The 15328-nt window shown below is 27.3% G+C and overlaps 1 protein-coding gene across 1 annotated transcript; it reads left to right on the top strand.

Moving 5' to 3' along the window:
* Positions 1-10380: 10380 nt before the first annotated feature.
* Positions 10381-14238, top strand: LOC103484637 (homeobox protein knotted-1-like LET6). The gene is made up of 4 exons (XM_008441819.3): positions 10381-11250; positions 11339-11594; positions 13260-13504; positions 13593-14238. The coding sequence occupies exons 1-4, from the start codon at positions 10885-10887 to the stop codon at positions 13794-13796; spliced, it is 1071 nt and encodes a 356-aa protein (XP_008440041.1). The 5' UTR covers positions 10381-10884; the 3' UTR covers positions 13797-14238.
* Positions 14239-15328: the final 1090 nt, after the last annotated feature.

Genomic DNA, 15328 nt, shown 5'->3' with positions numbered 1-15328 from the left:
TTTATATTTTATTGTGGATAGAATTTCTTATATATTAACGATACAATTTATCGCTAATAGATTTGGAGAGTTGAGTCTATGGTTTTTTATATATGCAAATATTTTTACTGTTATATTTAGTAATATTTTGGATGTGATATTTGTATTTGCAGATGACATTATCATTTCGAGAGAGACTCATATGAGGAACAGTGGGGGTAAAATGTACAAGAAGACATGAAAAGGAAGAGGGTGTGAGTCAGTTCAGTTGTTCAAACTATGTGGTAATATTCCCAGTGAAGTCAAGTTTAATGTAGTTGTAATCTTGTCAATTTATTGCTATATATATCTTTTTGTTAATTTTTTTATTAATTCAAATATCATTTTGAGAGGAAATAAAGAAAGTAAAATTCAACTATTATATATTGTTATGTTTGTTAATTTATTAGATAATTATAATAGGCAGTAATTTTAGAAATAATAATCGAGTTAATAACAACATTTGAGAAAAATTACAAATACAACAAATTATATTGGTGATGGCTAGATTTTTATCACCAATAGATAAATGTTTTCAACACGTTTATTAGTTATAGACTTGTATCGTTCATTAACGTTGATACATTTTTCTATTTTACATTTTTTAAAAAATATTGTTATATATATGTAAATATTTTGAATTTAATTAGTAATTGTTTTTAATTTATTTTAAAATTTAAAATATTTGAACTAAAATCAAATCTAATTATGCGGAAACCTATGATACGTTGTTATTAAATTTGATGCCTTGAGTTATATATGTTTATAAATAGACACCAAATCATTCTTCAATTGTCCATCTTCGTGTCTTCATAATGTCAACTCATCCGTGTAAATAAAATATCAACCGACTAAATATGTATTACTTTCTAAAGAAACATCTTCTATTTTTATCACTAACTTTTCTCTTTAACACCATAAAATCTAATGTATAGATTAAATTTAAATCCATTTGATAACTTTATTCTTTGTTTTATGATTCTTATTTTTTTAAAAATGAAGTCTCTTTAATTTCATCTAAATTTAAAATGAAAAAAAAAATTGAAGTTTAGTTAAATTATTAAAGAAAAAACCTTTAAAAATTAAGATAAAAACCTAAATATCCATTCTCCCTTTGGAAACATATTAGAATTTAAATAACAAACCAATAGATTTAAAAGTGATAGGAATGTTTTAAACTAATAAATTATTAATGAGATGAATATGAAATTTGAACAAAAAAAAATTGAATGAATTTTAGATCACACACACACATATATATATTTGTTATATTACATAATTTTACATTAAAATAATACTTTTGAAATGGTTAAGAAAATTGAGAGTTAATTTTGCATCTTGAAAACATGGATGCATTTATTAAGCAAATGGATAATGTTGGACTGTACTTGTTATTAATTAATTTATTTACTATGATTGTTTTGCTATCATAAATTTGGCAAAAAAGTGGACTTATTGTAATTAATTTAGGTATTAATTAATGTTTAATGAAAAAACAAATGATGTTTAATTGAAAAAGAGGATTAGTCAAAAGAGGGTCAAATCAGCTTTATTTTATTTTATTGGACACAACAGAAAATGCGTCGAATCAAGTGGGAGAAAGCGATTCGAAAAATACAAATTAACCAAATTTTGGAGTTTACTTTTCCTTAAAAATAAACTGGTTTAGGGGAAATCAGATTGTGCTCTCAACTTTAATTATTGACTAACCATTTGTGCCAAAAAGTTGGAACAAATTAATTAAAGTAAAACATACTTTCTCAATATTAATTACTTAATACTTATTTGTTCCTATATCTGCAATTCCTTTTATTATTTTTTTACTTTTTAGTTTTTAACTGCTAATTTTTCTTTTATTGATTATGCTTTCTGTACTTAATCAATTAGAACTATTACAAGTGGAATCCATGTTTTTTTAGAATTTAAATACTATTTTCATATATTAATTATTTTCAACGAATGACATAAGGTAAAAAGATGAGAAAATCTATTTATTTTATGATTGAAAACTTGAGTAAATATTATTTTGTACGACGAAAATCTATCGTTTAAATCAATCATGGGTTAATAAATTAGAAAAGTGTTGGTAGGTAGGCTAAGTTTTTAGTTTTATGGCAATAGATGTAGATTAAGATTTTTAAAAAATTGGAACAATAGATGGAATACAAAAACTATGGTAGAAATACTATTTGCTTTTATTCTATTACAAAAACAAACATAAAAATTAAAATTAGCAACACAACTAAGAAACACCATGATATTTACATGGAAAAGCACCAAATTTGGAAGAAGAAAAAGCTAAACAATAAACAATGAAACAAATATTATGTGAAAAATTATTACAATGAAACAACTTAAGGTAACATTTTTTAAGTTCTTAAGAAGAGAACACAAATAAACAATGTAGATTTGTATTATATCATAAAAGGATAGGATTCGCATATTTGCCGATTATTGAATAATAAAAGAGAAATGGACATGGATCAAAGGTTCATGTTTTATAATTATTGCGATTCAAAGATGAAAAAACATTGAGAGAGGAAATCACAATAATAAAGTAAAAACTCCAAATATAAATACTGAAATACAACCTATACATACATGATATTGTACATATTATATATGTTTTGGGGTTGGTGGTGTTTATTGATTGGAAAGGGTTTGGAGACCATACCACACCCTATGCAAGAAGTATCATGGCTCTGTACATGGAAAAGACTTAAAGTGCATATCATCATCATAATTTCTTTCTTTCCTTTTTTTTTTTTTTTTTTTTCTTTTTGTTTTATAAAAAAATAAGTCCTTTCGTTAGAACCCTAATGTAAATGTAGGGTTCCCTAAACCCATCCCTTTATTCTTACGCTCTTGTGACGGATTCGCGTACTATATTATTATATAAATGTAAATGCATTTTTTCTTTTTCATTTCTTGTTTCTGTACTGTCTAAAAACCCTAACCCTAATTCCGAAAATTTGAGAGGTAACCCTAATTTTGTAGTTAAAAAGATGGTAAGTATTTGGTGTCTACTCCAATGAGATAAGATTGAGAGGATTGACTATGAGTGAGAGATTAAAAACACAAAGGGTGGACTGACTGATTTTAAAAGACGTGTGTGAAATAAAATCTAAATATGCATATCTATATATATATATATATTAAATTTAGCTGTCGTTGATTGGATTTGTTCATGGTGTAGTGTACGGTCAGATGATTTCGTGTAGCTGTAGGACCCTTTTTCCATTGTACTTTTTTCTTTTCTTTCTTTTATGCAATATATTATAAAAATGAAGAATCGAATAGAAATAAAATAGGTTTGCTTACGTATATTATTCTCCCGAGTTTCTCTGTCTCCCTCGTAGAAACCAATTTGCAAATTGGGAATTGATTGTTCTTCCACTTTTACTTTACACTCTATTGTGTATTTTTATGTATTTCTATTTCTTTCATAATATATCTTTTTAAGTTTTCTTTTTCTGAAAATTGAAAATCAATTCTTTGAGTATTCTTTTTCTGCTGTCTATACTTTCTAAATAAATACTTGCAATGTATAAATCTTATTATTAATTCTAACAAAACTATATACCAACCATCTCTGCAATAATGAGATGTATAACAAGTACAAGTACTATTTACGTCATTGTTTGGATCACTTGAATTTATGACAAAATATAAAGTGAAAATTAAATTCATGATCCAACATTTTAAAATTTGTTAGAATGACAAATTAACAAGGCCAACTAATCAATCGAAGTTGTTGGATAATTAAAATGTCTTCATAGTTAAATTTGTGGAACTGCGATATTGGATTGTCATCTAATTATCAATGATATTGATTGTCAATTGATTGTTGTCTGATTGAATGATAAAGAGAATAAAACCTAAACTTAGTTGAGAGGTATCCTTTGAATTAAAGAAGAGTCGTTAATGTTTTTTTTACCTTTATTTTAGCTATCGAATAATTTTTAATTGTTATTTCCATATTTGCAATATTAATAATAGTGATGACATGGATCTTATTTTGCTAATTTTTTTGACATCGGGTGTAATTTTCCTTGTTATTTTTTAATTTGATCGATCATTCCTATAATTGATGCTCGTGTTTTTTTCGAGAGAAATTAATCATACGTCAATTATATTTTACAAAGATACTTAAATTTGATCCTTAATCAAGATATTGATATATTCATAGAATTAAAATTTAGATATTAATATAACCATCCATTTTTAATTCATGATTTTAAGTGATGTCAATATTGATATGGACCAATTTGTTGTAGGTTAATTAATATTTTGGTGCTTTAATATTTTTCATCAGAGCATTATGACAGACTCTATCGAATTGATTGCAACCCTTAGCGGATTATAGAGAGTAATTGATCAACTTTATAACTTATCGAATAATAATAAGCAAGCAGCATATAGTTCGTTGGGGGGTTTTGTAATTTTCCCTATTAAATATAACTCTACCTTTGGATTGCTTAGTAGTTCTTAGTGTAATTTGAAGTTAAAATATCACACGTCTCCTAAGTTTTATAACATATATAGATATAGATATATCTTCGTGCTATAGTTATGTTATAAGATTAATTAATTATATTAACTTATTAAGTACTCGTTTTTGCATAGATGATAGTTAAAATATTAATACGAAAATTAGCATAATTCCACCAAATAGTGCATTTACTATTTCGACGTATTAATTCAATACATTAAGTAAAAAAACAAATTACTACATAGTAAACAAAAATTAAACATGTTCCTTCAAATAAAGAGTGCATTGCATACATCAACATGTAAGAAAATATTAATATTTTAATATTATTTACATCGTGTGTGTATATATATAGAATTAGAATTTTCAACTACCATATAAGTTAAATATCACCATACAAGTGATTTAATATTAAAGCGAAAGGTTATCTTAGAAAAGAATATCGTAATGTCAGTTCAATTGTCAATAGAGCAACGAAAAATGAGTCATGAAATTTGTTTATAAAGATAGAATCATTGGTGAAAAAATGATCGGTCGTTTGGTGAATAAATGACATCTTATCTGAATTAGAAGTAAATCATGCGTCCAAAATAATTTTTATATTATGTGAGTTACAACGCTTCCAACTTAAAGATGAAGAGTTGTCTTAACAACAAAGTCTAATGTATAATGAAAAAACAAAAAGTTTGATATAAAGAATAGAAAATCTTTTCCACAAAAGATGGATATGGTTGATTACTTGCAAGGCAAGAACGTCATTGAAGTTCAAAAAAAATGGAAAGGAGACAACGAGAGCCCCAAATAGATAGGGGTTATGGATGAAGATGAGTTGTTGAGTAGTTTTTATGTCAAATATATATAAATATGCGTGAGAAAAGGAATGTGTTTGTGACTCAATATCTATTATCAATGCCGGATGGTTAAATTTCACAATCATATAAAAACCCTAAAACATTTTGATTCATCTCATGCCAATCCCTTTTACTTTAGTGAAAAGTTGCTCTCTAATTGATACTCAGATTTTTGTTCTTCTTTTAGCAAATTAATGATATGCTTTTTCACATTTGATGATTTCCTTTTAACTACTTTTTTTTTTTCCCTTTTCTTCTTATTTTTATTTTTTATGTTTGGATAGTTAAATTATTTCGTTAACTTATCTATCAACTAAGAGTTTAATAGGGTAATAATTAACTGTATCGATATCATCACAGTACAGAACTTCGAATGTACAAGATCTTATATCACATTGTTTTATTGCCAATCGATTCAAAAGCTTTAACTGTTATGTTACAATAATCTTAACAATTTATTTTATATTTGTTTTAATTAAATTTATTTTGATATACATTTGTTTCGAAGGTTTGTTCTATTAGATAACAAAGTAGTTCTATCTTAAAATCTATTGATAACGATAAAATTAATTTATGATCTAGATATTGTTTAAATAGTGCTTCTTTAAATTTATCATTATTCGATTGGATTCCAATTTTTCTTACATTCTTTACTAACTACATGTTTTTTGTTTTATAAACTTTGATGTCATATTAAAATGTCAAGTCACCAACTGGATTCAAAAGCTTAAGTTAATGGATGAATCTACTACTTAGATGGTGCGTTTGAGTTCATCATTTTTCAATGAGCTGCCATTTTTTATATTCTTTTGATCAAATATGTTTGCTAGTACTTCGTAGATTTTGATATCGTATAAAAAATGTTAAATTATTAATCAACTCAAAAGCTTAAGTTGATGGGTGAATGTAAATTTAATATTATATCATTTAATACTTTCATTCACTTGTGGGCTTGAAAAAAATTTTAAACTAAATTAATCTATATTAATTGAAGAGATCAAGATAACGTTGCAAGAGTTTGAATATACAATGTCCTTTTAGACCAATTGCTATGTTCTTTATTAAATTATCGACCAACCATTCTTGACGAATCAGTAATTTATATGATTTTATATGGACAATTGGTTTTTCATTGGTCTAAATAATGCAAATTTGAAATTTAATTTCAGTTTAAAATGCACAATTAGACTAGAAAGAATTGTTTTTTTTTAAAAAAACATAGCTATATATTATTCAATATAATGAACTTATTTATTTATCGTTCAAATTAAAGCATACCTAACCCGTTGCATCACAATTACTTAACCTTACGCAACAATTAACTTTTTAATTATACAAAATGTATAACATAAAATATGATCGTAAATTAAATGAAACACTTGTTGATTCAATAAATCGAAATTAGTTAAACTTCTCATTTATATGATAAAATGTGGTCAACCATAGTTTGACTATGAAAACTTGGTTTCACTCTCAGATTCAGTATATCCAATAAAATTATATTTGAATAATTTAATTTTCAAAACAATATTTCATCTTCTTCGAGGCATTTATCACAAAAGTCATTTCAGATGTAAAAGAATATGCATTGAAAATTAGGGGTGTGGTTGAATTCCACTCCCATATTATAATACAACTTCAAACGTGCTGGTCTAGAGTCGACTCTACAAAGACACATCTATCCTAAGTTTTGGTAACTACAACATTTATCCCTACATCTTTATATTATAAGTTTATTTTTATAACATAAGATTTTGTTTTTCGTTTTATTCAAGGTTTAACTAAATTTTCCTTTACCTACTTAATGTTGACCAAAACCTTCGAATTAGATGGTTGGTTGAAAAAAATATATATGAAAGGAAAAATCTATTCAAGTTTTGAGTTGATTTAGACTATTTGTTATTAGTTGAATCAACTATATACTTTTACTTAGATTTCATTTAAAATTCACTCAAATTCATGTAATAGTTGTTTTTTTCTATCCCAAAATGTTAGTAACGAATTTTTTTGATGCATCCATTAATTTTTTTGGGTTCTTACTATAAATGACATTAAGTTAAATATGTATATATGATAACCTCGAGATCGATAATAAATCTTTATATAAGTTGAGTTTATTCATTTTTGACAATTAATGTTTTATTTGTTCGACATTTTAATTGAAATAACTCCGACATATACTCACATTTCAGAATAAGTATATTCCAATTAACATTATCTATGATTAAAAAAAATGACGAGCCTTCAATCCTTTATTTATATAGTACAAAAATAAACATGAATATGATGTAGATTGATTTGTACTAATGGCAGTTACAAACATAAAAATTAAATTTAAAATATTGAGATACATATGGATGTTTTAATAAAATTACAAATATATGAAATTTGTTGGAATCTATCACCGCACCATAAATATGATCGATACATTAAAAGAATCTATTATTGATAGATGAATTTTGTAAATTTTAAAAGATAATGTATTATTGATTATTATAATTATTAAAATTGTTATATGATTTTTTTTATATATAATTATTATTAAAAGAATGATATCTATATTTCGGACATTTTATTGAGCAGTAATATTGAGAATGAGAAAGTACAAAGAACTGGGACTTCGTATTACGAAAATGAAAAATACCAATATAGTGATAAAGACAGAAACGAAGCTCTGTCATACAGTTGAAGGTAATAAAGACAGCCTAAATCACAACTAATTAACAATGAAAAGGATAAGAAAAGAAAAGAAACACATGATTATATCTAGATTCAATATCATCGAACTCTAAACTCAAGATTAACACCTGATATAATCTTCACTCTCTCAGGATAATTAACCTAACATATACACATTTCTTTTGTCAAGAGTTTACTGAAATGAAAAATGCAATGGATGAAATTGGTATTTTGATCAGATTTCTCACTCGTGTTCTTGGTAGAAATTCCACTGCTCATTAAATTTACGAGTTTTTTTTATTGTTTTAAAATCTTTTTGTTTCTCCTAATTCAGAAGATATAAGGAAAAGATGGGTTGTTAATTTTTACAGGACTTGCCCCGTATTGTTATTGACGACGTGTAGTTTCTCCCGTCTTTAGACTTGGGTGTTCTTTAATGAAAAAGTTGAACAATTATACAAAAGGGAGAGTTAATTAAGTGTGAAAATGGAAGTGAAATATAAATAAGAATTACAGATTGAGTCCAGAGCTTTCAATCTAAACTTATCTTAAATGAGATTACAGCAAATTACATTATCTCAACTTCTCATTTTCACTGTGTCTTGTCATTCTCAATTTCTCTTATTTAACCAGAACTGCATAACAATTTTCCTACATTTCATGAAAAACTCATTTTAAGTTGGTTTAAAAGAAATTAAAGAAATAACAAACATAAACCACTAAAAAGATCTCAACTCATTCACCATACAAGCATAGGATTTACAAAATTATTAGTCAGACAATTTCAATGATGTAATTAATAATCCCAATTTGTTTAAAATAAAAATACAAGATTGGAAATCCAATATATATTTTCAATTAAATATACTAACTAACATAAATATTAATATGTAATAAATTTACAGAAGAAAAGAAGAAGAAAAAAGTGGAGGGGAACAAAAGGTTGAAACATTGAATGGGTACTGTTAGACAGAGATTTAGGGAGGGATATTTGTTTTAAAGAAAAAGCTAATAATTTTCCACGACCTTCAATGGGGAGAGGATTGGAAAGAAAGTTGTAAGAAAGAGGGTAAGAGGGTTTTTTAGGCTTAGTATAGAGTGAAAGAGAAGAAGAAGCGACATTCGGACTGTCCCACTAACTTTATTCACCTTTTTTATTTTATTTTATTTTATTTTATTTTATTTTTTACACTTTTTTCCATGGCAAATTATTAGCAAAGATTAGATGTGGGTGTGACTCAGAACCATAATTACCCTTTTTATTTATTTATTATTATTATAATTGCCTAATATAAAATTCACCTTTTGAGTAAGAAAAAGAGATACGGTAAGTTGAGTTTGAGTTAAACCCCTTTTGCTTTCACTTTATTTATTTGTTTATTTATAACTCTCAACTCATTTTTGCATAAAAAAAGTTATCTGCTTTACATCAAAAGTTCAAACCGTGTGGGAAAATGAAAATAGGGTTTTGGACTTTGGTTGAAGCAAGAGAAAGAAGTAAGACGACAAAGGAAAAGAACGAATATTAAATGAGTGGACAGATTGCAATCAATCTCTCTGCTGATCTTAGCTTAAGTAACCAAATAAATAAATATATATATATATATAACCAATTTATAAATTATTGCCATATTAATGAATTTTAAAAGTAATATTTTTAAGTAATTAATAATTATATTAATTTAAACTTGTAAACTTAAGTTTTGGGTAGTAAATACAATCCAAAATGCATAAATTTATAACTTTTAAAATAAATGAATTTAGACTTTGGGATTATTTGGAGTAACGTGATTAAATGAATTATAATATATTGCGATCATGAATCTATGTTTGGGGAATTGGGAGTTTTAATATTGAGTTATTCTAATTTGTTTTAATGATTTTTGGTCAAATTTTTTTTCACAATTTTTACATTTCACGATCTCATTTGTGTTCTTCCCTCGATTTCTCATTCGTTTCAACTCTATCAAATTTTCAATAATTTTTTATTACATTCCAATCACTCAAACAAACTCCTAATAATCCATGCATTAACTTTAATTGCAATAAAAATTATAAATTGATTTACTTGAAAAAAATTAAGAATTAATATTATATTAAATTGATTTACACATCAATCGCATACAAAATATTAAATATCTTAAAAACGAAAAAAAAAAAAAGCAAAACTTTAACACATGACAAAAGAAGATCAAACAAATTGATGGAGTGCACAGACATAATCTAGGTCGGAGATAACAAAGCATTTTTCTTAAATTTATAATCGATTAAGAAAAAAACGTAGAAAAAAAAGCATTTATCATGCTTTCACCTTACTTGGGCAGTGCTAAGTCATAGGTTAGAGGTTTGGTTTTTCCCTCTGTATTGCCTTGCCGTGTGCTGCCTCTCCTCGTCTCTTTTCCCTCGATTCCATCGTTCTTTCTTCTCTCTCTCTCTCATTCTTTTTGCCAGTAATGGCAGTGCATCATCAGTGCCACTGCATTAAAAGAGCGAGAAGAGAGTTTTCATCGGGAAGGTAAAAAATTAAAAAAGATAATACACACAACATCAAAACTTTTTTCCCCACTATCTACTTCCCTTACAAACCCTAATTTTGTTTCTTACATTACAAACAACTCTCCCAACAAAAAAAAAAAAAAAGAAAAAAAAAAACCCTTCTGATTTTATAACTGAGATCTTTCTTACAAAGTATCACTATTTGTTTCTTTTTAAAAAACCCCCCCAAAAGCCTCAACCTTTTCGAAGCTAAAATCCCGGGAGTGGGGATTTATATAATACCAAAAGAGAGAGAGAATTTTATAATTTACTACAAATTTGGGGTTCGGAGAGTTATTCTTATTTCAAATGGATGGTCCAAGTGGGAATTGTTCTGGAGGTATGATGAATTTTGGTGATCAAAATAACAACAACAACAACAACAATAATGGGTTATGTTCTATGATGATGATGATGCCGTTAATCTCTGCTTCTCAACAAGGTGGAGATGGTTCTTCATGTACTCCATTTCTTCCTCTTCCTCCTCCCAATTACAACAACACCAACAACAACAATAATTCTATTTGTAATTACTTCATGGATGAAACCAACAACAACAACAATAACAACAGCGAGAGTAGTAATGGAGCCAATTCTTGTTGTGAAGTCAAGGCTAAAATCATGGCTCATCCTCACTACCACCGTCTTCTTACTGCCTATGTGAATTGTCGTAAGGTATTAATTAAATATATATTATGATTTAAATAAATAATTAATTAAATTATAGATCTGAATTTTTATTTTTATTTTTTTTGTCATGTAGGTGGGGGCGCCGCCGGAAGTGGTGGCACGGCTTGAAGAAGCGTGTGCAAGTGCGGTGACAATGAGTAGTGGTAATAATGGTGGTGGGTGTATTGGGGAAGATCCAGCGCTTGATCAGTTTATGGAAGCTTATTGTGAGATGCTTACTAAATATGAACAAGAACTTTCCAAACCCTTTAGAGATGCTATGCTCTTTCTTCAACGAATTGACTCTCAATTCAAAGCTCTCTCTATTTCCTCCTCTCATCTCCCTCCAGGTATTATTTATTATTATTATTATTATTTTTCACTATCTTGTTATTTTGCATGTAGTTTAATTTATAATTATTTTCGTTATTATAGTTTTTAATTATGATTTGTTGATCCCTAAAGTGGATGCATTTGCCTCTTTCTTTTTTCTCTTTCTCATTGCCTTTTATTGATTTATTTATTTCTGGCTAGGGCTTCTATGAAACCTTTGATTTGTGTAGTCTTTGTGTGTATCTTACTTCCTTTTTTTGGCTGTTCGGTCAATCTTTTTTTATTTGAAGTTTATTTTGTGCTTAATAACTATGAGAGATTAATTTGAGGAGTTTGATTAATTAATATGGAGACGTGTTGTTCCTAGGGTTTACAACTTTTTCAATATAATGTCTATATATTTGCTTTTCACATTGTGTTTAATGCAAAGTTTTTAAACTTGCTTGTTAATATGGTTTTTTTTGTCTCGAAGTATGTGTTAACTGTCAAGTAGAGAAATGCAGGAATCTACGTGTAGGCGTTGGTTATGAGATGATGCCATTAGGAGATACATTGTTATTTTTTTTTTTCACCTGATTACATCAAATGTTATGTATTTCATCTTACTTTTGTTATTTGTGGTTTTTGCATTTATATTGGCATTATTATTGTACATTGGATTTAACGTCCTTTAACTTCAATAATTTTCCATGTGGTTCATTCGAACTTTTTCGTTCTTGAAATGCAACGTTTTTCAATACTGTTGTGATTATGGAAGTGAGGATTTGGTTTTTTGTGTTGATTATTTGAATGTTTACGACGGGACTAGTTTTGGGAGTGGTATTTAGGATTCAAGCGTTTAAATCGAGAGGTTGACATGGATCAAAAATATGAATTTCGGTTGTTTTTATTGTTTCTTGAAGTGAACTCTTGAGAAAATTCAGTGATATGTGGGCTTAAATGAAAATGTATATATTATTTTATTCTGGCCATCTCATTGAATATTTTTTCTGTTGTATAACTATCTTAAGATTTTGCATGAACGAAAATGTTATTTATAAACGACGATAAGCCTACATTTTTTATTGTAATTTCTTGCTTTGTGTATTGCATAATTATATTTGTTTAGGATATACACGATCTTTTTTTTTTTTGTTTCTTGTTTGTGATAGTTTTTCAATGTTTTGATAAAATTCTGGGGAATCATTTCTTGGAATAGAATTGTAGGTGTTGACTGAAATACAATATGAAAGTACAATTTTTTGGTTTGTTTTGTTATGTTTTATGCTATTACTTTTTGTTTAGATTTGTTCCAATGTCCCATGCAACATGAAAAACACAACTAAAATACTGTCTATGTTGTCATTTTCTTCTGAAAAATGGTTCATTCTCATTCTATAAGAAGAGGCCCCCCTCTTCAAACAACAACCCTAGGAGAGACACATTACATAAATTCTGGATCTTTTTTCCCTATATGTATGGGATAAGTTCTGTTACCCAATAAAAATCTACCAAAAAAACAAAAAAAAAAAAAATCTAATTTCATTGTGTAGCATAAGCTTCTGTTCTTATCCAAGTGAGCCATTCAATAATACATGCAGCTGGGACTAGAAAATACTTGTGCATTTTGATCATATTGTGGTATTTTGATGGCTGTTTTATTGTTTTGTCATTGGCTGACATTTATTGGACACGTCACATAGCTTGTGGCGAGGCGTTTGATAGGAACGGATCATCTGAAGAGGAAGTTGATATCAATGGGCACTCAATCGACCCACAAGCGGAAGATCGTGAACTGAAAGGTCAGCTTCTACGCAAATACAGCGGATACTTGGGCAGTTTGAAGCAAGAATTCATGAAGAAAAGGAAGAAAGGGAAGTTACCTAAGGAAGCTAGACAACAACTTCTGGATTGGTGGAGTAGACATTACAAATGGCCGTATCCATCTGTATGTCTAATTCAATTAATTCTTCTATTTAGTTGATTGAACATACAATAATTTGGTCAAATATATAATTCAATTTGTTATGACACAGGAATCACAGAAGTTGGCTTTAGCTCAATCAACTGGGTTAGATCAAAAGCAAATCAACAATTGGTTCATTAACCAAAGAAAAAGACACTGGAAACCATCAGAAGATATGCAATTTGTGGTGATGGATGCTGCTCATCCACAGTATTACATGGATGCTGTCTTAGGGAATCCTTTTCCCTTGGATATATCCCCTGCTCTACTTTAATTTTAATTAAATTTGAATATTGTTATGATTTTAATATAAAGTAACACTTATATAAATATGATGGTGGTGGTGTTGATGGCCTTTTTTTAAAAAAAAAAAAATTTTTACTCTCTTTTTTGTGTATGAATGTTTGAGGAATGGTTCAACTGGTTTGACAGAACATATATATATATATATATATATATATATATATATATATGCTTTTTTATTAATTACTTCAAATTAATATGTAGTCCCAACGGAGATGTTGGAATTTATATGAAACTTGCCTTTGTATTGCATATTTTTTTTATTGTACTTTTGTATTTATTTAATGTGAAATTTGTACATGTATGGGGTGAGTTTTTGGAATATTATCTCCAGAGTTTCTGGTATGGTTTAATCAGATCTGAGGTGAAAAGATGTTCTTTGGAAAGTGTAATTTAATGTTTTTGTTTGAGTTTCTTTACTTTTGTACTAGACATTCTTGGTTATGGTTCAAAGAAGTATATGAAATGTAACACTTTTCAATTCCAACTGAATTTTATTTGGTTTTGTTTTGTATAACTTAATTTGTTTGTCAACTCAACTATCATTTTACATAAGTTCGTATTATCAGTTTAAAATTTAGAATTTTCTTGTTCATATGTTGTTAGAAGAAAATGACTTGTTTTTTCTTCTAAGGGAGGGAGTGAGTATTAAATCATCAACGAACTTTTATTTTTTAGTACTGTAATTGATTTTGTGTATAGTTGGAATGAACTATGACAGATTAGTAAGACATAATAAAATAAATGTATTAACACAAGAGTTTTTGCTCCACTATGTTCTATTAGAAAGAAATTTTAACTGAAACAAATATGTTCCAAATTTGATATATTTAAAAAGATGAATAGAATGAGCTAAAATAACGAAATAAAGGATCAAAATGAACACAATATACCATTGACTTTCAGGTTAGAAATTTAATTTTCTATTTTCAAATATTTTAGAAAGAAGATCAAAACAATATTAAAAGAAAAAGAAACTAAAGTTTAATTTAAGGTAAGAAAAAAATATCCGTTGGTCCTTTACTTTTGAGGAAACGATACTAATTTAGTGTCTAAATTTTAAAGAATAGTTTAAAGGTCGCTTTACAAAATAAAGAAAATACTAGATTGAACCAAAATTTGACCATATAATGAAGTGGCATAATGACATGGAAAAAACGGTTTTTCTAATAAATATTATCCAATTATCCTCCTCTCCTTTTTCAATCGATGAATTTTCATACAATCTTAAAAAAAGAAGAGAGATGAGATAATTTTTAAAAAATATTTATTTTCCAACTCATCATGCCACTTCGGTGTTTAGTTAATTTTTTGTTCAAATTTAATAATTTTGTTTGCAGAGGAACCTTCTAAACCTAATCTATAGAACTTAGGAGTAAAACGAACGAATTTAAAATATGAAAACTAAATGCATCAATTTCTCAAACCTCGAAGAACCAAAAGATTATTTTTCCGTATTATAAGCTTTTTTTTTTAATTATTATAAGAAAATAGTATATAATT

This window comes from Cucumis melo, chromosome 8, assembly GCF_025177605.1.
Source record: "Cucumis melo cultivar AY chromosome 8, USDA_Cmelo_AY_1.0, whole genome shotgun sequence".
Taxonomy (NCBI): domain Eukaryota; kingdom Viridiplantae; phylum Streptophyta; class Magnoliopsida; order Cucurbitales; family Cucurbitaceae; genus Cucumis; species Cucumis melo.
Note: the sequence above shows the minus strand (reverse complement) of the source record. Positions and strands in the feature narration are given on the sequence as shown.